Below are 27,263 nucleotides of genomic sequence, written 5' to 3' on the forward strand. Positions count from 1 at the left end.
GTGTGGCGTTAGTTGTAGTGGGGAAAAAAAAAGTCATTGTTCCTTGTGTATTAGCAGCACCACTGAAATCTCAGAGAGGTGATAACAAGCACGACCTGCTGGGGCAGAGAAAAGTCCTTTTACCTGCAAAGACTCAGCTTGAATGCTCAGCCATGGCCGATTCCTGCTGTAAGCAAAGTGTGCAGATGTTGGATTAACAGTTGAGAGTAATTCCAATCCTTGTCCTCTTAAAATCAAAGCAATCTGTTGCTGAACAATGTGTCAAGCAGAGAGCATGTACAGTGTCCCAAATGGCTGGGATCTCTCATGTATGGCCCATGACTTGGAGAAATCCAAGAACATATCATCACATGAGACTGTGATAAGTTGATTACCCTGAAACAGACCTGATTTCATTAGTCACCCTATCATGCGCAGTTCACTGATGTCAGTGAGGGCCCATGCTGCCACACCCCACACCCTTCTGCTTCTGCAAAACCAGGCTTCAACAGACTTCTCCTCAATGAAACAGCCAGTGTTAGAACTGCCATTTCCCTCTGCTCTTAGTATGCTCCAAAAAACTAATGGCAAGGGTCTTTTTAAATTCAGCCTTGCAGTGAATTACCACAGAGGAAGAGTATTTTTAAAATAGTGAAAAAAACCCATTGCTGTGTACAACTGCTTAAAGAGTTGTACACAAGTTGTAACCAAGAAAACAATGACAGTGTTCTTCCTTCCTTGTATCTGTGTCTAGCGGGTAAAGGAAGAATGGAATGGAAAGATCCTTGTCATACAGGACAAATCAAAAGAAAAAAGTATCCACCCCAGAGCATAGTATTGAAATCTCCCTCTCTTTCTGCCTATATACATACATCCACACAAATATCTACCCATATAAATATGCACATAAGGTATTTCTGCAAGGCATACATTAGTTCATTTGTAATAATATACAGTACCAAGATGTTATTTCAGCAAGTACAGATTCATGGGTTAGCTTGTTTTTATTTCTCTGTCTCCTGATGAAACACAGGTTCACTTTTGTTAAACTGTCTTCCAACTTCATTTCAAAGGAAATACAGTTTTTCAGGTCAAACGTGACCCCAAGAATAATCTGATCACAGAGCAGTACAGAGGGACTCTCTCATCAGTAGATGAGACCAAGCATTGATGGCCAGCCCTGCAGCTGCTGCTACAGCTGGATATCACATTTATGGCCAGGCAGGTCCCAGACAGGGCAGCTCTCCTGATCTCTGTCACCTGTGCAGGTGATGAGGTGCTGTGCAGGCAGGGGCTGCCCCTCTTCACTTCCCATCAACCAGAAATCTTGATCAGACTGTAGCTGTGAGGGTCACCTGTGACTGGGAAGAAAGGAACGAAGCAAGAACTGTTCCTCAGAGCAGAAATTATTTTGCTTTTTTCATTCTCTTCCCATAAAGCAGTCATTGTTTTGCAATAATCATGAAAGCAGTCAGGATGTAAAAGGCTGAATTCTGATCCTGTGATTCTGATCCAAAGCCCTGTGATGTGCTGGGAAGGGCAGCTGTGACATGGGCTGCTGCATCCAGACCATCAGCACCCCACCAACCCTGCATAGTCCCAACAGCAACAGCCTCGACTGTGCCACCACCCTTGACCTGAGTCTGACAGGCTGAGCTGGGCTTGCAGGTCTGTGCCAGAGTTTTGTTGAGCACTTCACATCTGGTTTTGTGCCTCAGTGCTTCTGTTGGGATGGATGGATGGATGGATGGATGGATGGATGGATGGATGGATGGATGGATGGATGGATGGATGGATGGATGGATGGATGAAGTGGTGGAAAACCACTCAAAGAAACCACTGTCCTTATGTGTGCAGAGCATGTCATGGCACAGTATATCATTGGGTTGAACATTTTCTTTGCTGGGTCTATGGAAAAAATTACTTTTATTGAAAATTTTAGCAAAATATGTAAGTTAAAAATAGAGGTCCTAGTACTAATTCTGTCTTTTTCCTGTGTAATTCCTATTCACTGCCTTTGTTACAGAAAAAACAATGGCTGAAGCTTCAACTTGCAGCATGGCACGGTCACAAAATGATATTGAAGAGTGTGCATTACTAGGTGTGGCAGTGAAAAGGAAAGGAAATTAAAATATTATAAGCAATCAGCTAATCCGGATGTGGAATGGTTGCTAAGGAGTCCCAGCCCAGGCCAAAGTCAATAAGCAATTAGTATCTATTAAAAAATGAAGTATAGGATGATGGGAGAAAGGTCCTTGAGAAAAGGCTCAGCTCCATGTTTCCAGGCTGCTCTCCCCTGGGCTGGACAAGCCTGCGCTGACAGCAGAGCTTCTCACAGAGGTAAAACCTACCCTGGCTGCAGCATCTCTATGCCCTGCACTGGTTTTGCTCTGTAAATAAAAGCTCTCACTTAATGTCAGCTTTTATTTGAATAATAAAAGCAACTTCCTGCTGCTTGGCTCAGTAATTTGAGGAAAGGGCAGTGGCTGCTGTGCCATGAGATACACTTCAACATTTCAGTATACTAAATCTCATCTCTGATTTCTTTGATAGTTTTAAAACAGGAGGCAATGCTGATTAGGGAACAATGGAAGTTTAGACATAACTCCCACATTACCTTGTGTTTATATTTGCTTCTTTCTTTATTGTCAAAAATGCATCTAATAAATTATTCTGGGGGAAGGATCTATTAGGTCCCTGGAGAGAAACTATGGTGTGATGGTTTAGTGAAGGCATTAGAATAACACCCTTGAAAGAAAATAATTGGACATCTGTGTTCTAATTTTCTAACTGAGAATTACTATAGTAATTTAATTAAATAAGACTTTATTGACTGTATTTTAATGGATTTGTTTTCTCTGACAGACACCTGCAGCTTTCAGAGTGGCAGACTTGATGTAAATAGGTAGACAGGGACACACTTCGCTTGGATCAGTGGAGCAGCTCCTGGTAGAAAAGCCAAGACCGTAAGTGTGTGCTGGGTGAGCGGGTGGGCACAGGCTTCCCTCGGGATAGGCACACGCAGGGACACCTCACCGCAGCTTTCAGGGACCCAGTAAGTGTCATGAGATGTCTCGGCGACCTCCAAAAATTCAGTTTGCAGCAAGGCAGCTGGAGTAGTTCTATTGACTCTGCTGTCATCAAATGAGTCAGCGGCAAGTCACAGTCTCGTATGTCAGCAGGGAGTGGCGCGCCAGGAAATGTCACAAAATTAGGGGGAAAAGCAAAGAACCCCCCGAGAATTCGAACCGTAATTGACTGCTTTTAGAGGTTTCTATTTTTCAAATGGCCGATAAAATCGTGTGTCGGCACAGAGGTGCCGTCCCGTTGCCACATCGCCCCCCGTGGGAGCACCCTCAGCCTCTCCCGGCGCGGGCTGTGCAGAACCGAACCCCCCCAGCCCAGACCCCCGGCTCTGCCGGCCGCCCTGCACAGCTCTGCAGGCCGGGCGAGAGGTGTCACCCACCCACGGCCGTCACACGGCCGGCGGCCTGACCTGCGCCGCCGGAGCGCGGCTGCGGGGGGGGGTGTGCGGGTGGGTCGGGGGCTGCGCTCCTGGTCCTACTGCGGGTTTCATTTGTCTGTGGGGCGAGGGGGCTGCACCCGCACCGGGCACCAGCGCCAGGCCAGCTGCGCTCCTGCCCGTTCCTGGGGGCCGCGCCCCAGCCCCGCCCGGCACCTCGGCCAGGTGAGTGTCGGCCCAGGGTGGTCCCCGGTCCATCAAGGGCTCTGCCAGGCCAGGCCGAGCCGAGCCGAGCCGAGCCGCGCCCATCCCATCCCATTCCATTCCCAGGCCGGCCCCCGCGGGACGGTGCGGCGGGGCGCGGGGTTGATGGGGCGGAGGGCGTGCCGCTCCCCGCGGATAAAGGCCGGGCGGCGGCGCGGGGCCGCGCAGAACGGTTGGGTTGGGTAGCGGGGGAGGCGACAGCAGCAGCAGCAGCGAGAGCAGGAAAAGGAGAGGGGCCTCCGCTGAGCGCGGCGCTCTTCAATCTCTCTCTCCCTCCTTTCCCTCCTTTCCCTCCCTCCCCGCAGGCGGCCGGGCGGGGCGCGGGCGGAGCGCAGCGGATCGAGGAGGCGGAGCGGGGCTGGCCATGAGCACGCAGGCGCGGGGTCAGGGCGCGCGGAGAGCGGCCGATCCCGACGGCGAGATGCCCGCCACCGAGAAGGACCTGGCGGAGGACGCGCCTTGGAAGCGGATCCAGCAGAACACCTTCACCCGCTGGTGTAACGAGCACCTGCGCTGCGTCAATAAGCGCATCGGCAATCTGCAGCATGACCTGAGCGACGGGCTGCGGCTGATCGCACTGCTGGAGGTGCTCAGCCAGAAGCGCATGTACCGCAAGTACCACCAGCGGCCCACCTTCCGCCAGATGCAGCTGGAGAATGTCTCGGTGGCCCTCGAGTTCCTGGAGCGGGAGAGCATCAAGCTGGTCTCCATCGGTGAGTGCGTCTCCGGCGGGCCGTTTTGTTGTTTTCTCGTTTAATTGTGTGTTTTCCTGCGCTGGACCTTTGCCTGGCGGAGCTGTGACGGGGCTCAGTGGGGGCTGCGGGCTCGGAAGCTGAGGGGCTTCTGTTGCTTCTGTTTTTAAAGAGCTGGGTGTGCCGTGGGGCTGCCCCACAGCCAGGTTGTCGGGGCTGGCAGTGAGCTCCTGTCCTCCTCAGCGTGCCTCATGATCACTGCTTCATAGGTGAAGCTTTGCTTTCAGGTCTTTCCTGAAGAAACCTAGTGCCGGAGCGTGTTCTCTCCCTGTGCAGGCAGTTCCTCCAGGCACTGACCCCTCCCGCAGCCCGGCAGGGGTGTGCGGCGGGACGATGCTGCTCCAGCTGGGCGTACCTGGGCTCCGGCACGGTGCTGGAGCCAGACTCTGACGGCTGTGCAGAAATAGCTGAAGCCGTAGGTAGGATAGGAGACTGGGGAGACTTTGCTCACCACAGCCCGGTAGATGATGCCAGTGTTCAGATTAGCATTGATGCCTAAGCACAGTTGCAACTTTTGAACAGGATTGCACTTTCTCCTCAGTCTTTCTGCTGCGATAAGTTACGGCAGGAAATGTTCAAGGAACCCTGCTAAGCCCAGGAATGGGTGCTTTGAGCTACTGCCGCCTAGGCTGGCATGAGATTTGCCTGCCTGTGCCGTACTGGGGCGTACAGTTGGTTGATAGCTGGTAGTTTGGAGATGAAGGCTGCTGGCATGCACGTTGGATTGCGGATGATCCCTCAGGAATGCATTCGGTGACCGTTTGGGGAATAGCTCAGGTGTGGCCATAACGTAGTCTGTAAAGCAGTAATTTGAATGCCTGAGAGATCTCTGGGAAGGAATGTGAATGCCTTTTCTAGCTCTTTGCCAGATAACTATAACTACTGCTTCCTGATGATTCTGGCCTCGATGAATTGCACAGCTGAATTTGTAGAGTGTAGCTCTCCTCAGTTGTCTAAAATGCTTGGCCAAGGTAAAAGCTGTTTCTCTTCAAAGGCTTTAACTACAATAGCAAGAAAATAGAAACTTCTCCAGTTTGGGGGAGACCTAGCCCTGTCTGGAATCCTGTAGCTCAGTACTCTCTTCTTCCCCTCTGCTAGTGTGTAAAAGCGGCTTTGTACAAGAAGTGAGGACTGTGGGTCCCAAGTAGCTGATTGTCCTCCTGGGCAGAACAGCTAACTTGCAGCTGGGAATGAAGCTGGTGCTAATTATTTACTTAGAGATGGAGTCCCTTTGCACTCAGTGGGGTTCGAATTGCAGCTGCTGATTCCTGGGCTGAGCTTTTGCTAACATCAGAGCTCACCTTTCTGTGGCAGGTGCTGGACTAGCTCCAACACCAAGCCAGCATTCCCCTCCTATTGTATTGTTTTCCCTAGAAAAATGTTGTTGCTCCAGCTGCCTTCCTCTTTGTCTGTGGAACTTCCCGAGGGTGACGGGCTTGGGAGATCAAGGCTGCTCCAGTCAGGTCTGGCTTTCAGTGACTTCCATTCTAGAAATGCTGCTGCAGCAGCACAGCTCCTTTACGTGGTTAGGCTGAACTGCAGGGTATCTGTAATTGTTTAAGACACGTCTATTTGTTTTAAAGCTTACTTGCTTTGTGTTGGTTATTAAAAAACCAAATAAAATTTAAAAAACCCAAAACCCATGAGAAAACTTGAAGCTTTGAGAGAATGGAATGACTGTGACTGCTAATGCTTTTGCCATATCCCAGCCTCTGCATGAAGGAGTGTACAGCTCCATCAGTGCTCTGCCACCTGAGCTGGAGCCAAGGAGTAGCACAGGAGCCCTACTGTACAGTCCTGGATAAACTGAGCCTGTCCTGAAAAAACACTCTGAATGCCCTTTCCAAAAAAGACATTCTGAGTGAGCCTTGCAGTGCTCTGCTGGGTTGAAGGGCCAAAGCCCTTGGCACCTGTCCTGCAGATGCAGTGTCCACTGGGATCACTACCTGTCCTTGGTGTGTTTTCCCCTGCAGGTTCTGAAGACCTTGAGGATTTCTTTTTTTTCTACTGTTTAGTCTCTTTTGTGTTGTTGAACAAAACCAGGGCCATTGCAGACCCTGGAGCTGAAGTGAAAAAAAAACAACTAGTAAAGGCTCTAGGTGGAGAACTTTTATGACCAGGTTGGTCTTTAGGGCCTGGGGTGTTTAGGGCCAACTCTGAGCCAAATCAACTGGGGAAACCTGACAGCTGCGCCTGCTGGATTTCTGGCATTAATAATGCCATCAGACCTCTGCTAAGTGGATGCAGTGCCTGTTCCAGTTATTATTTAACTTCCAGGAACATTTTGGAAGCCATGTGTTATGGCTCAGCTACTGCTGCTGTACTACAACCACATTTAAAAACCTTTTCAGTAGCTAGGTTTTGGCATTCAGTGTTTGTCTATTTAAAATAAGTCTGCCTATACACAGTGTTTGACCACAACCCTTTCTGGATGCGCATTAGAAGCCCAACCTCTCCTGCTGCTGTTACCCTTTGTTTAGTCTCTGCTCTAAGTCTTTTGCTAGTTTCAGGAAGCTTTTCTTCTAGGCATGAAGTGTCTCCACTTCAATGCAAAATTGACTGTATGTATGATCTACTGTAAAAAAGACCATGAAGCATGTAGGTGCTTTGTGCCATCCAGCAAAGATGGGAGTGAATGCTCTGAAAAAGCTGCTGTGAGAGGAGGTGACTTCACAGAGCCTTCTCAAAGTGAGGTGGCTGCTGTGCTGCTCAAGTGTTAACAAGTGTTAAGTCTAGCCTTTTTCAGTGTCTGCTAGACTGAGATAATTGCAAATTCCTGGGTGCTGAGTGGCATGCTGCATGACAGGCATTGGGAGTAGGATGCCAGGAATGTAGAGCACAAGGGTGAAGGGGCTGATCGACTCTACAGATTGCTTAGCAGAGAAGGGAGGGGAGTTGAAGCTAATTTGGCATTGAGCTTGTCCCTAGCAACCCTGGTAACTGGTAACAGGAGTCAACTCATGTAGCTTAGAAACAGGAGTTGGGAGCCTGAAGCCTGGCAAATGGTTTTGGGGTGAGCCCTGCCAAGTTGCACCCAGGCTTGCAGCCAGCAGGTCCTAGGTGCAAACTCTGCTGCTCAGTACCTGTTGGCAGTGTTCTCATGGCCACTGCTCATCCAGCAGCCTTGTGTCACTGGTAGAGGGAGGATGGGTGCCAAGCTGCCTTGTTGGGTAAAACTGCTGTCTTGGGCTGCTACAGTCAGATTGAGTGAACTGAAAAATGTGGTTTCTCTGCCAGGTTGCACTTTCACCAGGTAAGTGAGCTGACCTGGCTTGCCTCACAATGGCAGGATGTGAAGTGGCAGTGAAAGTCAGTGGATGGGCAGTGGCATGTCTGTGCCATGGCAGTAGGATCCACTGCTGGCCGTGGCTACTGCTGTGTGATTTGTTTACAGATTTGTCTCTGTGGTGATCCTGTGTCCTGCTGCAGTGCCTGCAGGGAGTTCAGCTATGCCAGGAAGGAGATGGGTGAGGAGAGGATGGGGTTATAATCATGGTCAGTTGGTACTTGCCTCATGGTGAGTTTGGTGGTGACATATCCCAGCTGCAGGAGTACTGACCAAACATAGCCTGTGCATTGGGTGGGGTTTTGATTAATGATCAAGTACCTGATGCACACACTGTGGTCTATAGAGTGCTTAAGGTGAAAGACCCGTGAGTCTGAGGACCTTATAGAAATCTCATTTTAGGAAAACAGTTGAAAACCAACTTTCTTCCCTATGCTGCTGATAAATTAAAGAGTGACAAAACAAACTGTACATTTCTAGAGGGAAAACTAGTCTCTTGTCAAACAGTAAATGTGTTGTCCTGTAATGCTTAGAGCTAGGTCCTTGAAAACTGAAAAAAGAAAATGTGTTTTCAGCCTGTGTACATTTAAGGGCTCTTTGTCTCACTCAATGTTTTATTAACACATCCTAAAGAGTTAGTCAAAATACGCTTGCATTTTGTCTGCCACTTATCTGTGACTTCCCTGGATGCTGCTTTCTGGAAAGTATCCAGTGTGTCTTGGAAGCAGATTTCTGCTTCTTGGAAATATGACACTCCTTCCCCTTGAAAATAATTTTTGATGGATGTGCAATGGACCTCTTTGCTGGAGGTGGCTTCAGCTTTGGAAGGTACTTGGTCTGCTCAGGACCTTCTGTTTCAGTGGTTGGACTGCTGGTGTAATGAAAAAGTGCCTTTGCCTGAACTGAGTTCCAAGTTACAGGAGACTTTAAGGTAGCTTACACAGACTGTTCTTGCATTCTTTTACATATGAGCGGAAACTTGTAAAGTGATCAAACTTGAGTAAAATTACTTAGGGCCAGCTAGACTAATGTGCTAAACAGCTTTTTCATTTAAGGCACTGAAGGCTATGCCAGCTATTCAAGATGGACTGAACTCTTAACTTAACTGCTCCTTATTCTAATGCCACGTCCTGGTCCTGTATTGACTTACATGAGGACGTTTAAATCTAAATGGGTTAGGATAACTCTTTTCTAGCCTACAACTGTAACCTAAGAATGTGGTTAGCCTTGTGTGTGGTCATGCTGCGATGTTGCCAGCATTGTTCTGTGTCTGCTCCAAGCAATGGGAAGTAAAACAATGGTCTCTGAATCCCCCAGGCTGCAGAAGAATTCTGTTTTCTCTCTGCTGTTCAGAAAAAGACTTTGATGAGCAGCTAGTTTGGGTCCTGAACAAGGGTCTGCTAGGTTTAGACCACTAATCCACGTTTAGCAAGCACACCAGAGCAAAAGTGTTTTGCTGGTTATGCTGGAGTGAACAAACCTCTGCTGTACTGTGATGCTTACCAGGTCCCTGCCACCAGCACCAAGTGGCCCTGTCTTCCTTGATTGCCTGGCATGATAGAGAGCTCATGAATATGTCACCTGAGTCATAAGTCATTACAGTAAAAAAGACACAGAGCTCAGTGAATTGGTCTGGTGTGGTACCAGTGTGCCTGAAGAGCCTGTCACAGTGGCTCTTGCTTACAAAGCATTGAGCATGACTCTGGCTGTTGGTGATGTAGCCAGGCTTTCTGTAGACAAACTGTAGGTGCCTGTGGGGTTTTCTTGCTTTTTTGTGTCCTCTGATAGTACTGTGGGTCCTGTTCTAGAGTACCCACCCATGGGGAGGAGGAGTGCTCCATGGTAGTGATGGTGGGTGGAAGTAGATGGGGTGGGTAGCTGCCATCAGCTTGGATGTGGCAAGAAAAACGGAACTGGATATACCAAGTGTCTCTGCCAGAGAAAGGAAGTGCTGTGTAGCTGGATGTTAACTGCTGTGGAAAGACTCAAACCCAAAATATATGTAGAAAAGACTAGGGGAAGGCACCACCTACCCTTGTTAGGAGATCTGAGCAGTGAGGTACAGCTTTCACTATATGGCACTGCTTAGCTTGCTGCACGCTGAATTCCTGCTAATGGTCAAAAGTGGTGGGTGAACAGTATGTGTGTTTAGGTGGTGTTTGGAGGAATAAGAGTAGCAGTTTCATGAAGATGCTGTGTCTGTGAAACTTGTGCTAGCTGCTTCTGTATCTTTTCTCGATTGCTGTACTTGTCTGTCTGTGTGTGGTAAACGTGGATACTCACCCGACCCTCTTGCACCCCCCCACTGGGCGGGGTGAGTACAGCTACCCTTGCTCTTCCTGGGAAGTTGATCTCGGGTTCAGAGTTGAGTCCACTGAGATCTAAGGTTCTGTGCAATGGGCTAAGCAAGCTCTGCCTGTTTATTTGGATTTGTGCAATGAAACTCTAGTGAGTTTTTCCCCCTAGGTTCTGCTTCTGGGGACTTGGTGAAAGATTTTCTTTCCCCACAAGGCAAAAGTTTGTGTAGTTGCACTCCTGCTTGTTTGTGTTCCTTCTAAGGAAGAACTCGTGCTCTGTAATCTATTAGGGAGGACTTTCTTCTAGGTCATCATTAGGAGATAAATCCCAGTTCTGTACTCAAAAGCCTTGCAGTAAGTGTATGCTGTATCTTAACCAGATGGTTTTCTGGGCTCTGATGTGGTCTCTAACCTGTCTGTCAGCCTCCCTTGGCTCTCTGTTCCTCCTGCAGCTAACCTTGAATTTTGAAGATGCCTACATAATATCTAGTACATCACAGTGAGGATTTGATCTGCTGTGGTGGGCTTTGGGTTCACCTAATGGATTGCAAATCCTTGTGTAAGCACTATTCTGCTGTAAGCAGTTGAAGTCTAACATCCACAGTGAGGTGTATGCTATGTCTAGTTCCTACTGTTCTTGTACATGGTAACTGGGATACAACCACTGCAAAAATAAACTGGATTTTTTGTGTCAGTGAATACAGGCTAGGCCACTTAAAACAGCAGCCAAATGAAATTTTGCCCAAGTTCCTGGGGAAGCAAGGGTTGCCTGGTACATCCTCCCTTGTGGTGAGTAAGGCAGCAGACACTGCCCTGGGCTGCTGCCTGTGAGTGAGCAGAGGGTGGAGTAGCTGAATCCTGTCTCCCCTGGTGTGATGGGTTGAAGTTCTTTGAACCTCCTGCTGATACTGCCCTTGAAAGAAAACAGCTGTGTCTCTCTGAAGTGTCTGAGAAGAACGGCCACACAAGCAGCTGCACTGTCTAGTTACTAGTGGGATGCTTCCTCTGAGTCAGGTGATGGCCCTTTGCTGTTCCTTACAACCTGGAGAAGTAGACAACTAAACTAATGGGAAGGAACCAGTAAATACAGAAGTCAATCTCTTACTTTAAAGCATAAATTCAGCCGATACTTCAGAGTTAATTTGTCTGGGTCACTGAAATATAGCAAGTTTTACTGATCAGGCTGGTGAGTTGGTAGTGGCGGAGCTTTGACCATCCAGGCAGTGCCTTTCTTGCACAGGGACGAGCTGTTTTCATCTAACAGCAGCAGCAGGTTGCATGAGCTCTCCTGCCAACGTTACCCAGTAACAGCACAAAAATGACTGTGGGCTGCAATGACATCATGGGCTGTGGCTCCTTCTCCCTCGCTTCAGGCCATGCTGTAAATCATGACGCATTTATTTGTCAGAGCATTGAATTACTGTGGCATGAGCTGGCCAGGCTGCGTGGCAGCACCGTTCCCAAATGATGGCTCCTCTGAGGGTGAGGTGGGCACAGACTGCCACACAGACACTCAGCCTGCCTGCTGAGAGGGGCAAATTGGGCAATGGCTGTTGCAGCACGTCCCACTGTCACATTGCTGCGGTTGGTTCTGGCATGGTGAGGGTGCTGTGCTGAGCAGAGGCTGTCAGCTGCCCTCTGTCTCCCCATGCTGCTGGGGTGGCTCTTGCTGCATCCTGCTTGCCTGGGTGGGGTGCAGGCATTTGCAACACTGGCCACAGCCCTCTGCATGGCTGCTCTGCTGCAGAGCAGCAGCTGAAAGCACTGGAGGCAACTGCTAGTCCACACACAACTGATGTGCTTCCACACACTTTTTGTGCTGAAACTTGTGTGATGAGCTTTGGTCTGAGCTATTAAATGCTGCTCTGAAATGCCAACTCCTGTCTTTTGCACTGGGGCTGTGAGCACGTCTGGCCCTGGGGGCTGCCCCAGCCTGACCTGGGGGTAGGAAGCTGGTGGCTGCTCTCCTCTGCACCTCACAGCCCACAGCAATTTTGGGCTACCCTGTGTGCTTGTGGCTGCCTACTGGTTTTGATTAGTCTGTGGCCTCTCTTGTAAGGAGATAATGTATTCTGCATTTCTGAGCCTACATAAAATGCACTGTTGTAGTTGGTGGGCCCAACATGAGCAAGTGGTGAGCTATGTTATGTACAGTATGTTGTGTCTGCTCTGGGGCCCTGCAGCAGAAGGCAAACACCCATGATATGTGCATTTGAAGGTTATTCAAACACAGAAGAGGAAATGCTGTTCCCCTCGGCTAGATACTGACTTGCTCTATCTGTGTTTCCTTTAATTGGTGTAATTAACTGTTTTGCATTCCCTTTTCTCACAACGACCTTGCAGTAGTAGGTGCAGCAGTTTTAGTGGACTTTCCATAGGCAAATACTGGCAAGCCAGATCTTGGAACTAATTTAAATCTCAGTGCTAAAACATGCTGGGTACATCTTGGAGGTGAGCTTTAGCGTTGCACAGATCCTTCCTTTGTTATAAGGTGAATGATAAGAGCAGGTTTCCCTAGTCTCAGACTACAGGAACAAAGAGCCTGAACTGGGGTATATGTGCAGGGTCCTGCATTTATCTTTGACATATCTTCCACACTGGGAACTGACAGTATAATAAATACACCTTGTATCTGTCATGGTGTGAGACACAAATCTTGGATTTATCTCTGCTTTTGGTCCTTGCTACAGAACAGGAAATGCTGGCTTGCTAAACAAAATTGGTGTCTAACTGTCATCTTGATGGTGCAAGGTATCATATGTTGCTTCACCATCACAGCTAGACAGTGAATTTCTGTAGTTTCTCTGTGAAACTAGACGTAATGCTGCTTGTTGGTCTCCCAAATAATCTGAAGTCCAGGCATCTTTGAGCCTCCTTCAGCACCTGGATGTTCCTGAAGGGCTGCTGTTTGCTGATGTCACTCTAGTTCCAGTGGCTCTCTGGGCAGTTGTTACTTCCCCAGACATGGCTTGTTACCAAAATCCCTTGTGGGGGACAAGCTAATGTCTGGGCAGACTTAAAATACCATCTGTGGGAAGACTCAGGATGTTAATCGTGGTGTTTCAGTTCTGTTCCGGCTGTTGATTACTAGTGTGGTTGCATGCAAATATCCTATAGCTCATGTAACTGCTAGAGCAAGATCAATGATCTAATTAAAAGTCAAATAGAAACAGCTTTAGCTGTCTCTGGGGATTATTGCTTTTGGTAACTCTTTTAGGCATGTAGTAAAAATGCAGCTATGAAGAAGCAGAAAATCTAGGCTGATGACTGTCAGGAAAATTTGTGATGATGTTTAAAAAGGCAGTGACTTCTGGTGCCACAGCTGGAGCTCACCAGTGCTGGACACCGCTACTGTCAGAAGTCAGGACTAAGACATGGAGGCTTTTAAACCAGGACTGGAGGACCCTCTATGGTGGTGCTACCTTAATGCTCTCAGTACTTTGTGATCATGTGTTCCTGTGCTATTTAGTGCTGACTTACGTGAGTTCTATGCTCTTAACAGAGGATGCAGCATATGTGCTGGACAACTGAACACTGACATTGAACTTGGGTGGCCAAAGGGAGGAGGGTAACTTGCCACAGCCCAATACAGCTGCTTTGGAGAAGACCCCAGCTTGCAGAGGTTGCTGCATGTTGATAAACCAGCTCCTGTACTTAATAGTACTTCTCTGGCCTAACCTGAGTCCTGACCAGGAGCAGGGATAGCTCAGTCAAAGTGCTAGTGACCAAGTGAATTGTCTACTTGGTGGGAGGCCACAGTCAGGTGATCCAGGAGTGCCTGCAGATCCCCAAGCTGCAGTGTGCCTGCAGCTCCCAGGTGGCCAGTTAATGTTTTTTGCTTCCAAAAAACATAGAAGAGCCTGAGGTAGTCTTCTAGTGGTCCAGGTTCTCTCCAAATACACGAGTGAAGAAACACTGATTGCATTCAGCTCGCAGCCATGTACAGCAGGGTGGCTCAGCATGCCCATGGTGCTGTCACACTGGATGATCTGTAGCTGCTCAGTGAGCATTGCTGAGCATGCTAATGACTTGCAGACTTCTGCAGCTATAGGGATAGAAGCATGTGCTACTCCTGGACAAGAGTATTACAAAGACCTTGTCCCATAGAATTAACTGCTTTGCCATTGGGATTCTCACTGCAGTATATCCCAATCTACTGCTTTCTTGAAAGAGGCAGTTTGGAGCTACTCTGTGGGGGTTGTGTCATGGAGAAGGTTTGCTTTGCTGTGAAAGCACTATGAGCGGGAGACTTGATGAGGAGCTGCTAGTTCAGTCCCTGTAAACAGTGGAGATGTCTGGGATTTCCTGGGTGGAAAGCTCTGCTGATTGACTCTCTATTCAAACAGGGAAGCCCACTGAAGTTAGTGGCATAAAGCCCTACTTCAACACTTCAGGTTTTACCGTGGCTTTGTAGCCTAGCTCTGGGTTTGGTGTTTGAGTAAAGAAATATGTCTTCTGATATAGATAAATAACTGAATAAATCTATGTCCCTTTGAAAGGTTTTATTTGCGAAGAGGAAAAAATGAGCTGCTTCACACAGTGCTGCAGCTATTGGTTGAAACCACTGCCTAAGGCAGAGGAAGTGCAAATATTTAAATTAACCAGCTTTATTACTTAAACATAGGATTTAACAAGCTGCAGTATATTTCTTATTCTTCCTGTAAGAAAAGTAACTCAGACTTCTGAAGCAGTACCTGGTTAGCAGCAGTATTTAAGCTCAAATGTAGAAGCTGAAAGAAGCAGCCCAGACTTCCTCTGGGAGTAAGGTAAACACCTGTGGGACTCTTGTTGGGGCTGCATGGATGTAAAAGTACGCCAGGAAACATTTTTCAGGGTGAAATGGAGGAATTGCTAAAAAACAATGTTGTCTAACCCTGCATCAAACCTGGTAGGTACCTGGAAGAGGTATGGGAGATCAGACAGAACAATGTAGCTTGTGAAGTTGCTGCAACTATTCTTTCCAGCTCTAGAAGAATTGCCTCTGGAGCCGGTGCTCTACATTTTTAGTGTTGTGTTAAAAATGTGAAATACAATAGACTTGCAAATGTGAACAGTGTGAGACTGCAGATTAAAAATGGGATCATGCAGCTGGATTTGGGTCATTGCCTGCACCCTTCTTGGTCAGCCTGTGTGTGATGGAGTGCTGTCCCTGAAGACTAGGGAGAGATCTGCAAGCTTGTGAAGTTTGGAAAGACTTGTATGAAGCCTTTAGTTGGAGGATTTGAAGTCCAGCCTCTGAGAGGAAAGGTAGTATCCCTCTGAGCACTGGCTGGTTTGGAAACTGTTAGCAGCCAGAGCCTGTTATGGCTGAGCAGCTCCTGACTAAGTTGGGTTAGGCTGATGGTGTCAGATGAGCAGACCTGCCTCTGTTTTGCTAGGAGAGTGACAGGATGGCCCCTGAGCAGAGCCCTGGCATGGCACAGGACCACAGCACAGGAGGGTAGTTCTGGGGCCTGGGGTGAGATGGGGACTTGGACTATTTGGGGCCATGCAAAACGCACACATTTGAAGCAAAGCTTTGGTGAGTGCAGGGAGTGAGTTTGGGTGGGAGGTATGGGGGTATGGTTTGCATGAGCGGGTGTCACACAGCTGGGGCTAATGTGTGCTCAGGCTGTGCCATTAATCCCAGCTGGTCCTCTTTAAGGTGCTTGGAGACCACCTGTGTACACTGTGCCTCCGCAGACTCAGCACCGTGTTCCGCTCATGAAAGCTCCTCTCAGAAGAGGTCTGTCTGATAGTGGCTGCCACAGTTGGATGAATTATCTGGGCCTCCAGCCAAGCGTCTATTCCTTATGTTAGCGGCTTGTAGCTGAAACTGTATAAACACAGCGCTGTCGTGTGTGGGGTGTTAAACACACAGGGCTCAAATCCACACGGTGCAGGGGAGAGCCCGGTGTGATGTGCAGATGGAGGTGTGTTTACTGTGTTGCACAAGCATACAGAAATGTGTTCCCTCTTCATTGTTTCCCCAGAAAGAGGGGGAGAGCATTTTTTCTTCAAGATACAGCACACAATATTGTTTACTTAAGAATTGGAATTTCAGGATGAAAGCAACCCCATTCCTTCTTGGAGAGGGCTAGTCATGGTTTCCAGGGGAGTAGAGGGTAGGTGTGTGCATGTGAAAGCTCATGGGGAATTAAATTTAGCTGGCTTATGCACAGAAGCTTGAAGACACCTTCATAATGGCCATGGAAAAACAGCAATACTTTCCAGGCCATGCATGTGTTTGTAGTGACTGTGTCCTGCACATCCTTGCTCAGTGTGCAGCTGCAGAAAGCAGCCTGGCTTTGTGTCACCCCCTCCTGCTTGACACTCACATGGCAATGCTGTGGTGATGGCTGTAGCTTGAAGACAGGATAAGGGGTCATTTTAGGTGTTTCACATCATCACAGCAGTGCTGAAGGGCAGTGGCCTGGTGGGACGGTTCTGGTGTTGGGGTGTGTGGGTTTTGGGCTACTTCTGGTGCTGTGTGTTTGTGTTGCGTACTATGTCTGAATGTCAAAATGAACTGATGAAATTCACATTTGGGGGGTAATTCCAAAGTGCCTGTTCCAATCTGCACTGAAGGTACAATTGCACATGTCATAGTTTAAGCCCAGCCAGCAACTCAGCCCCACACAGCTGCCCACTGACTTCTCTGCTGTGGGATGGGGGAGAGAATTGGAAGAGTAAAAGTGGGAAAACTCGTGTGTTGAGATGAAGACAGTTTAATAAGCAAAGCAAGGCATTTATTCACCACTTCCTATGGTCAGGAAGGTGTTCAGCCATCTGCCATGTGTAATGGTTACTGGGGAGGGCAGGTGACATCACTCCAAATGTCCCCCCTGCTTTTCTCTTCTGGTTTTGTGCTGAGCATGGTGTTATATAGTATGGGGTATCCCTTGAGTCACTGGGGATCTGCTGTCCCCTCCCAATTTCTTCTGCATCCCCAGCCAACTCGCTGGTGGGGTGAGAGACAGAAAATGCCTTGATGCTATGTAAGCATTGCTCAGCAGTAACAAAAACATCCTTGTGTTATCAGCATGGTTTTCAGCACAAATGCAAAACCCAGCCCTGTTCCAGCTACTGTGAAGAAAATTCACTCTACCCCAGCCAAACTGAGCAGAGCATGTTAAAATTAATTACCTTGCCTGTTGTTTCTCAGGGAAATGGTTGGACAGTGATAGCTGGATCAACTCTGTCATTAAGCTGCAGAGCATCTGTAGGATGGTACCTGGGCTTACATGCTTCAAAACAAGCCTGCATAGAGCAGTGCTGTTAGGTGCTTAGAATCAGACATGATCAAAAATGAGAAAAACCACAAATCTTTTGTAAAGCTAAAGTAACTGGTAGGTTACTTTCTGATGTGTTACTTACCCCAAACCACAAAATGTGCTCCAATCCTCAGTACTTTGGTGCTGCAGTGCAGAGCGGAGATGGGTTGAGCTGTGCAGGGCTGCATGAATGGGGATTTCCTTTGAACAGCCCTGTGCACAGTGAATCACAGTCAGTGTAGCAATTCTGGTTTCAAATGGAAAAATTGAATCTTGGTGTATGTTGTGGCCAAGGATTTCCCCAAACAGTAATCAGTTCTGATAATTTCAAATGTGTTGGTTTTGGCTTCACAAAGTCCAACCCTTGCAGCTTTTGTGCCTGGCGTCTGTTACACAGGAGATGTTAGACAGCCCTATCTGAATAGGCTCATTTATCTCTGCAAGATTTTACATGCTGTTTCATATAACTATCTTGACCTACCCCCAGTGTGAATAAACACGTTGTTAGTAGCACAGAGGTCACTTTGGTGCCTGGAAACCTCTGCATTATTACATTGCTTCTTTGGTCTTGCTGAGGCATCTTTTTTTTTTGTTTGTTTTTGGGTTTTTTTTTATTTATTTGTTTGTTTTTTGGGGTTTTTTTTTGTTTTTTGTAGCCCTGTCTTCCAATTATTTTCTCTCCAGTGTCTGAGGTGCCTGAGGGTGGACCTTCCTGTTATCCCCTGCCCTGAAGATTGGGAACATTCATTCATTAATGTGAGATACAGAACGACACTAACGACTCTGCCAGCCTCTGGGAGGTCTTTGCAGGAACAAGACAGGTTTTTGACCTTGATGAGACCTGAAGTAACCTGAGATTTAGGATTACCTTAATCCTACAGAGATGCTTACAGCACTCTTAAGCTTCAGAGACAGTTTGTAGCTTTGTTGTGTCACTTGCATTGTTCTGGCACTAGAGTTATTTTTTTCAGTTCAGCCCTTCTGAAAGAGGCTTCGCTTTCTAGTTGTGTATGCCCAAGTTGTGTTGTGAGGACATGCTTTTTTTTGTTTGCACATGTGAATGAGACAACCTTGAGTTGATCAGACTCCTAGAGAAGTGTTTCTTGTGAGGTGTAGACAATTATACATTTGACTAAAATTTTAACGTCTTGCTTAAACTGAAATTCCTTTCCTGTGAATTGGCTAGTGGTGTTGCTGACTCAGGTGTAGCTGTCTGCTCTGATGGGAAGGTGAAGCCTTCCTGTGCCATGGCAGTAAATGTACTGACTCCTGGGGAGCACAGACCGGGTGTAGGATCATTCCCTTTTCTCTCCTGTCTCATAACTGGAGGAGGGAGGTGTAGTTTGTGTCACATCACTTGGTTTCAAAAGTTGAGCCAAGTGTTTCTCAGCAGAGTGTGATAAAGGCAGGAGGATGCCTTCTTCCCCATCCCTCCATCATTTAGCAGAAATCCAATTCTGGCATGTTCACTCCCCACTGCAGGGACTTTCCTTCTCAAGTTATTCCTTGATGATTAATTAGCACTTGGACGCCTTTGTGCTGTGCTGTTCCCATGGCTTCCTGGAGCTTCCCTCCACCCACCTCTGAACCTGGGGCTGCTGGGGCTGAGTGTCCGTGTGGGTGCTATCCTGAAGCCCTTCTCTACAGCCCCATCCCGTGCTGCCAGGTGCTGTCCTGGGGCGTTCCCAATCTCCTGTTGTTTGTGAGGCTGATGCCGTCAGCCTTGCCATGCTGCTGGCTGTGCTGTCCTGGAGGATGGGGCACTGCTGACTCGAGCCCATGGGGAGCAGAATTGTCCCATGAGACTTGGACTCCCTTTGCATAGTGAAGCGTGAAGGCTGGCTGCTCTGCCACCCAGCTTCCACTCATTCCTCCCTGGAAACGTGGATCTTTGCCATCGAAGGGTTTGAATGTCACCTGCTGGTTCGGTGCAGTCTGTCCCAGCACAGGCATGTGGGACCGCGGTGTCCCAGCCGCTCCTGGGGCCGGTAGCAGCACCGGAGGGGCGTTGGGATGAGCTCAGCAGCGGGGAATGTGCTGCGCTGGTGCAGGGGCCGGGCTCACAGGGCCCATTGTGGGGTGGTTTTGGCACTGATGCCGTGGGCGGTGTCGTGCTGTGGCAGGCCCGGAGCCCGCTGTGCCGCTGCCCGTGTATGGGGCGGGAGCTGCAGGTGGGGCACGGGGGTTCCAGCACTGGGGAAAGCCCTTGTGGTGCCTCCTGTGCCCCGGCCGCCGGTGCTCGGCTGTGCCAGGGCTCGAGGTGAGCCGGGGTTTTGGGGTTAGTGTGGCGCTGGCGCTCTGCCCCCGCCCGGCTGGCGAGGGGCTCGCTGGCCGCGGACAAAGCAGCACTCATGGCAACTTGCTGCTCTACAAAGGCAGAACATTCAGACGCCTTCCTTTCTTCCCCCCGCCCCAAAAGGATGTCAGATAATGAGCACAGCATTCCTGTGTGCTGTTCGGCTCGGTATCTGTGCTGCAGTCCTGCAGCTGTGAGTGGGGACCTGCTTGGCTGAAATAGCCACAGTGAATGGCAGCTCTTACTGTTCTGTATTGCATCCTTGCTCACTGCTAATCCCATCCAGCAGCGTGCCAGCAGTGTGGAGCCCTCCTGGTGCTCACAGACAGCATTCACAGCAAGGGTTGGATGTGCATTAACACCTGTCTGCAGCTCTTCCTAGACGTAAGAGTAATGTATTTACCTCCTCGTATCCTAACTTGGGATATGGCACTTAAGGCAGCAGAAACCTAGGTGTGTTCAGACTGAAAGTATTAAGGAATTTGATCATAAGCCACCCGCAGTTTGACTATTTTCCCCAGCTGCCTTAAGAATTCCTAATTTTGAAATTCTTGACTTCTCCTTCAAGCCCTCTTGAGTGATTTGAGTTTCTCTTGGAGAAGCTGGGTTGGTTGCTGCTGCTGTTATACTGCTGGCTTAAACTTGCTTTGTGTTATGCCTTTCTCTTCTGGATGTGAGACATGAGTGTTCTCTGGGTACCTATTAAGAAGTTGGGCAGAGCTATTTTAATCTGTACTTTGCTCCTGAGAGCTCCATTGGTTTGATTATTTTTATTCTTTACTGTATTAAAAGTCTGTGTGATGGTTTTTTTTTTTTTGCCAAACCTACACTAAAAAGACTGGATTTGAACTTATTTTTTCAGTTGCCAGCTCCACCTCATGAGATCCTTTCTAGAGCCCCAACAGGCAGTACAGGATGATGTATGCAATAGTGGCCTGAAGTTCTGACATAATTGGTTTCAAATCCAGTTGAAGTAAACACTGTTTTGATAGTTTAAAACCCTCTGAAGTGTAGGGTTTAATATCTCAAATCCAGAGATTTAGATTTGTCTCACAAAGGAATCTTACTATTTTTTTTTTAAATAACCAATCACCCTGGTAAGCCTAGAAGAAAATGGTTTCTGTCCCTTGCAAAAAAATAAACCCCTATCTTCTTTTCCATCCTCCTGCCTGTGTCTAGATCACCACTCAGTTACTATTCTTACAACCCTCCAGTGAAAAGCCATTCCTCCTCTGGAAAACCTACCTTGTAAAAAGCTTACTAGATCTCTGAGTGTACATGGTGTATCACTTAGACTTCCTGAAGATACACTTCCTCAGGTGATGGAACCCCTGAGGCTGGTTAGTGAAGCTGAGGAGTGGCTGTGCCTTGGTAGGGTGTGGTGCTCATCTGGGAGCCAGTGAGCTGAAAGCCCAGGGAGACTCAGGTAGGCTGGTTCTGAGGATCAGCTGTCCTGGGGGTCACAGCACTGCCTGCAAATGCTGCTGAGAGGCAGAGCTGCAGTGGGACTGGAGCTTGTGGCACTTAGAGGCTGGCAGTCACAGCTGGGTATCCACAAAGTGGCCCTGTGTGATAGGCACAGCCTGTGCCTCCCTGGGGTGGGCGGCTGCACACGGCAGGGCACAAGAGATGTGCTGGCCCTGAGGATGGGGACCTGGGCTTAAGGGACACTGGAGGAAATGGTTGCAGTATGTTCTCAAAGCACAGAGGAACCCCTGTAATTGATTTAAAGACATATTATCCCTACAGAGGATGTCACTAATGTCTTTAGCAGACACAGTAAGCCTGTGAACACATACTGTATGCTTCAGCAAAGAATTTCCTTGGGCAGCTTGCTCAGCTCCTTCTCATCTGCATACTTCTGTTTGGCATGTGGCTCCGCTCACTGTGGTGTTTTCTTTGTTCCAGAAGATTAAGCCCTAATCATTGCTTAATTTTTCTGTCCCATAGCTGCTATAGCTATTTAAAAATAGGTGAGAATAACTAGAGGTAGGGAAATGCTCAGACAAAGATGCTAAGATCTAAAATTTCTACAGTCTCTTCATAACTGATCCATAATTGCTATGAACTTTGTGTGTGCTATGCAAAATTATTCCTTCCATGCCTGGGAATAAGGAGTAAGGGCTCTTGGTGAGACTTCTCCTTTGTTTTGTATTGAGAACCATGGATTTGGTTTCTCCCTACGTATAATACATAGAACAAACATTTAAATATGGAAGACATAAAAAATGAAGAGGAGGACCCCTTTTTAGAGAAGGTGGATGGAAAAATCAGTTCTGGTTGTGGTTTAACTTCTCAGTGTGAAAATCAACAGCAAAGCTTCTGAGATGGCTCTGTGAGATAGTGAACAAACTGTGTTGACTTCAGGCTCAGCCATGAAACTATTAAAAAAAAATAAAATTCACTACTCAAAAGCTGCTTTTTCAGTCCTTCATTTGTTTTGCAATACTTCCACAGTCTGTATGACTAGCTTGATTTAGTAAGGAAGCTGGCTGGCTCCGTAGCTTGTTTCCACTAATTGTCCAGCAGAGAATGACTTGCAGCTCTGCTGTAGGGCAGAGTTCAAGCAACATTGCCACAGTTTGGGTAGTACTTATGCTTAATCTGAATGCAGAGCAGACTTGCACATGAGCAGAAGATACTAGTCACAAACTTGTTTATAATGCTTTTTTTGTTGGGTTTTTTTTTTCTTTTCCTAAATGATAGAATTATAGACCTAATAAAGGTCATATTGTTCAAGCCATGTATTCCAAGTAGAATTTAGGGAGTTCTAATGGAGTAGATAAATGTGCAAGCTTCCAGCCAGTGCCAGGTTTCAGTTCTGGCACTGGCTCCTGGGGCAGCTATAAGCAGAAATGCAGAGGATCAAGAACTGGCAGTTTTCTACTTGGTAGGTTGAGTTGGGAAGTTTTTTGTGGCCCAAGCCATAAAAATGACACACATTTGTCTCAAAATGGTCACATTGCTGGCTCAGACTAGTCACACTGCACTTGGACATCTTTCTTTTTGCTTTGAGGAGTGTGATTTTAGCAGTCCAAGTGTAACATATCGTATTAGTACTTTTGTATAGAGCAACAGTTATAAATCAGTTTGAGCAGTTGAAAATTGGTTCCTTTTCAAGACTGAGACTGGTGGTATGTACTGCTGGCCTATGGAATTGCCATAATCCATTTTTTGGGCTGGTTGCCACTTAGTTAATAGGATAATAAAAGTGGAAGAATTACAATCTAGACTCAGAGGTGTGATGGAAGCAAATGAGCTCTGGTTCAGCCTGTTTTCCTGTTCACCCTACTAGGCAGCCACTTAATAGCTGACTAGGAAGCAGGATACTTCTACATAAAACTTAATGTTGTAGGCTATATATAGGTGCTTTTTTTTTTAAGAAAGAGTATGCTTGCTTATTCAGTTCTCTTGTTGATTCTGCAGAAGAGCTTAAGTCTGGCTGGCAGGTTTTCTCCAGCAGTCAGCATGTATGTCATGTCGAGATGCACCCTGACAGCAGGACCTTGGCAGTGGGCTGACAGCAGCTCCTGCCTGCCTGCAGCTGAGTGGGGGCCACATCTTGCTGATGGCTGCTGCTATTTTGTTGATATTGGGTTATCATCAGGTACTTCTAGAGGAGGAAAGCAAGTTGGAAATTGAGAGTTGAAGTTAAAATGCACATTGAACAGTATAGGTGAGAAGGAAGGTTTGTGTTAAATCCAAACATAAACGTTTCTGTGGTTTTTGTTTCTTGCTGGTTTAGGACAGTATGTCTAGCCATAAGAACTTGCAGACTGTCTGAAAGTGGTCACCTTGCAGCATTCAAAGTTTTGAAGCCCACAGCAAGAGTGGCAGGAGAACTTGCATATCACACCCACAAAATTCTTAGTTCTAATAATAATAAAAAAATCCCAAACCCACCAAAACCAGCACAAAACCCTCTTTCCAAATCCTTCATCCATTGGCTCTTCTAGATGGCATCTCTAAAGTTGCCTGTTTCCAGCTGAGCTAAAGTCCTCCCAAGTACTAGTGTTGAAGCAAGAGGGAGGGCCTGTGGAATGGATTCCTGCTTCATTCCTGGGCTTCCCATAAAAATGTGCCCTTTGAAAGTAGAAGTCCAGTGACTGTCAGCAAGTATGAGTCAGCTTGCAGGGACTTTGATCTCCAAAGCACACATCTCCTATGGAAACCAGGGAACATTGCTCTCTGACATACCTGTAAGGGCATCTTACAGAGGTTAACATAAGCACTGTGACATGAGTAAAGCAAGTTATGCAGATGACTGTGCTTTCTCCAAGAAGGGTTACATTAAAGCTGTCTGCAATGATGCTGTAAAGAGTTGGTTCAGCCCTGCTAAATGATCTTGGCAGATGACATCCAGCAGCTTGCTTCCTCCAAGCCCAGGAAGGCAGGGACCAGTGGCTGTCTCCTGCATGGAGAGGGCTCCTTTAATCTACGGAAATGTGGCTGGTGCTATGGAGTAAACACGCTCTCACAGCTCAAGGCAGGCAATTTGTTTCTGTCCACCTAACTCATTGAAGCTTAAAGCCAAATGCAGCTGGGGCTGGTGGAGATGAATTGTCAAGGGGCTGGGCTGTTTGGTTCAGAAGCACTGACCCAAGTGTGCATCTCTATGTTGTAAATTTATTATGAGCTCCAGTGGAGCAGTTGAGAATCATGACTTTAAAGGTTCTGTAAAGCATTGACTGTGTGAGTAATAAGTATGCCTAAAAGTAATTTTTGTTGTAGGAAAGCAGTGGTGGAAGTCTGCTGTTTATGTAATCTGTTTTCCAGCCTGAGATGGCCAGAAAGTGTCTTGAAGCAGACCAGGGAGTAGAGGGAATTCAGTGGCAAGCCAGCTGAGCTGGGATACAAGCAGGGCCTGCAGTAATGATTGTTGGTGCTTAAGTGTCATTGGAATATATTATTCTTTCCACTATCCCTACACCTTGGCAGTATTACACTTACAGTGTGCACTCAGAACTGGTGGGGGCTGCTTGTAAATTTGGTTTACTAAGTGTTCAGAGGGCCAGCTCTGTGCTCCCTGTACAGGACCTGAATGGATGCATGTATTCCTGGTTGCCACTTTCATCTTAAAGCCCAAGATGCACTGAATGTTTTTAGTCAATTAATGAAAAAGGCAGCACTAAAGCAGAGCCTCTTCTGGTGAGGCTGAGTGCTCAGCTGGAGCTGAGCTTTACAGCAGTGCATGGAAGCTAAGCCTGCTTTGAGCTGGACTTTGGTCTTCTCTTGAATGTTCTGCTGGTTCTTTAATATAGTGATAGGGATTGTGAGCCAGTGCTGGGAGTGGGGTGCCTGTGGGAAGGGCCTGTGGGCAGCTCTGCGAGGTGCTGATAAGGTCTGTCCTGCCCAGGAGTTCTTCTCCCTGCCTACTTCCCACCCCAAATGAAAGCAGACAAGCCCTCCTCCTTAGCTTGGAAAAAATGACATCATGAGATCCCTATGCCTGTCAGGAAGCTGGGAGGCTGTGAGGGCTTGCTGACTTGCTAACAAAGTGCAGTCGTGGCAATGGCACCAACCCCGGAGAGGAAGAGCTGTCCTGTTCCTGTGATGACCTTTTCCTGTCATCAGGGCAGCAGCCCTGTGCCCAGCCTTTCTGGATGAGGCTGGTGAGATGAGATATTCTTGCTCTTGATGGGAAGCCTGTACAGGCTGGTTTTCCCCAGGTCAGCTGTGCCTTTGGAGAGGGCAGTGGGGTGCTGGGGGCAGCTCTGAAGATGCAGCTGATTGCTGCAGTAACCACAGTGCAACCACATACAGACATTATTGATGTGCTATAAATATAAAATGAGCCATTCTTTATATTGAGTAATGTGTATGTAGCATTGTACTCAAGGTGGTTCGGTCCTGCTGGCATTCCTCCCTGGAAATGCTGGATAGTTTTCTGAAATGAGCTTGCTTGTAGTATACTAAATCATTGCTATGTCCCTCTAGTAAAAATGCTGATGTTGATATAAATCTGAAACTGAAGCTTGGAGGCATTTCTGGAGCAGAGGTGGGCTGGCCATTGGTGTATTCCAGCACCAAGTGTGACCTGGTAGTTGTGCCATGGAGTGGGATGAAGGAGCTGCTGGCACAGGGGGACAGAAGGCACTGACCTGTTTGTAGCTCAGCTGGAAAGAGGACAGAAAAGGGCAACAGTAGGGCCTGTTGAGTTGTTGCTAGGAGACCCACTGTTTATGTGATGTAGACTTTTACCTTGGAACCTGTAATTAAAACCCAGTAGGGCTTAATCACCCCATAGCCATTTATTGTGTATCTTGGACTGGATGTGTAATCAGCAGTGAGTAGTCAAGTGGCAGACACATATCGTAATCCTGTAAGATTAGTCAAAATTGATGTTAAAAAATCTCATGCAAATAAATCTGAGTAGAAACCAGACACTAACTACCCAGAAAGTCCAAATGCCTTTCAAGGTCTTAAGTTACAGCATTATCTGTTTGAGACATACTGCTCTATTGTGAAACCATGTAAATATTAACTGCTTTGCCTGAGCATTGGGTTAAAGGGTGATTGCTATTCTTGATCACTATTCTGTATAAACACTTGTTTTAAAAGTTAGTAGATCTTTTTGCATTGATAAGATGGTGCTGGGTTGCTGCTGTGGTCTCTACAGCTGAAGAGCAGTAGGTAAAGGCATGCCCAGTGAGTGCTGGGCACAAGGAGGGTCATCTTGGAGGACTTGCCTGTTAGCATTCTGGATGTGAACTGGAGAATGCAATCCAGTTACAGAACATTTTTACTTTGCTGGCTAGGACTCTGTAAGATTTCTGGTGGCATGAAAGAGTTTATACAGCTGTAATTGTCTTTACTCTAGCATATGCTGCAGGAGCTGGAGAGTAGACAGAAGTTTCCAGGTTACTTGTAACTTCTGTTGACTGAAAAGGGATTTCTGTAACAGTTTGCACTTGAAATGGAGGAAAGAACCAAAAAATGCTGTGCTGTAACATTCTGCTAGGAATAAGAGGAATTGTCAGCTGAGAGCATCCTGAAACATTGCAGAAGAGCTCTGATTTGTGTGAGCTTGAAAAACTGGAGCTGTTAGCAGTGTAATACAGCCTGAGTAAACAACTACAAGCTCAAAGGGAGGGAGGCGTGAGAAACGAAGCCCACGCCTCAAAATTTCAAGAGTTTAATAAGGGACAAATCAATAAAGCAGAAGTAACAGTGCTGATTGTAACAGAGGCATCCTGTGTGTGACTTATTAAAGCTGAAGTAACTTGCATGTGAATTTGCAGAACTGTAGTGGTCACTTCACAAAGCCAAACTGATGCAGAAAGGCATCCTGCCCCTGCAGACTTTGCTTATGAAAATCTGATCTTGATACCCAGCAGCCTTAAACTTAGCTCCATAGTGTGTCTTAAAGCAGAACAGCAGCATAGCCACTCTGGTGATAAATTTTTCTTAAGCTGGAGCACGATATGGAAAAGCCAAAGCTGGCTCTTCTTTTCTGTAGCTCTGAATTTGTAGTGTGAAGGGATGGTGTCTTGTGTTATGGAGCAAAGGATTGTCCAGGGACTGCCACCTGCCCACTTTGCTGATCGTACACAGGTCTTGATATATCCAATACAGACCAATTCCAAACTCTGTATTTGCTTGTCGTCACTACAGAGCAGCACTTTATTTTATTCCCTACCATTTAAAAGGCAAATTATTGATGTGTGTGGGAG

The 27,263-nt window shown here is 47.3% G+C and overlaps 1 protein-coding gene across 2 annotated transcripts in view; it reads left to right on the forward strand.

Annotated features, from left to right (window-relative positions):
* The first annotated feature begins 4,053 nt into the window (after positions 1 to 4,053).
* The window catches only part of FLNB (filamin B), a 71,023-nt gene continuing 47,813 nt past the window's right edge, over positions 4,054 to 27,263 (forward strand). The window contains exon 1 of one of the 2 annotated variants that reach the window (XM_054639891.2): positions 4,054 to 4,419. In XM_054639891.2, the coding sequence (XP_054495866.2) occupies positions 4,071 to 4,419 (349 nt within the window). In that variant the 5' untranslated portion in view covers positions 4,054 to 4,070. The remainder of the gene's footprint in view (positions 4,420 to 27,263) is intronic. The other variant, XM_054639890.2, reaches the window with a different exon arrangement.

Source organism: Agelaius phoeniceus, chromosome 11 (assembly GCF_051311805.1).
Source record: "Agelaius phoeniceus isolate bAgePho1 chromosome 11, bAgePho1.hap1, whole genome shotgun sequence".
Lineage (NCBI taxonomy): Eukaryota > Metazoa > Chordata > Aves > Passeriformes > Icteridae > Agelaius > Agelaius phoeniceus.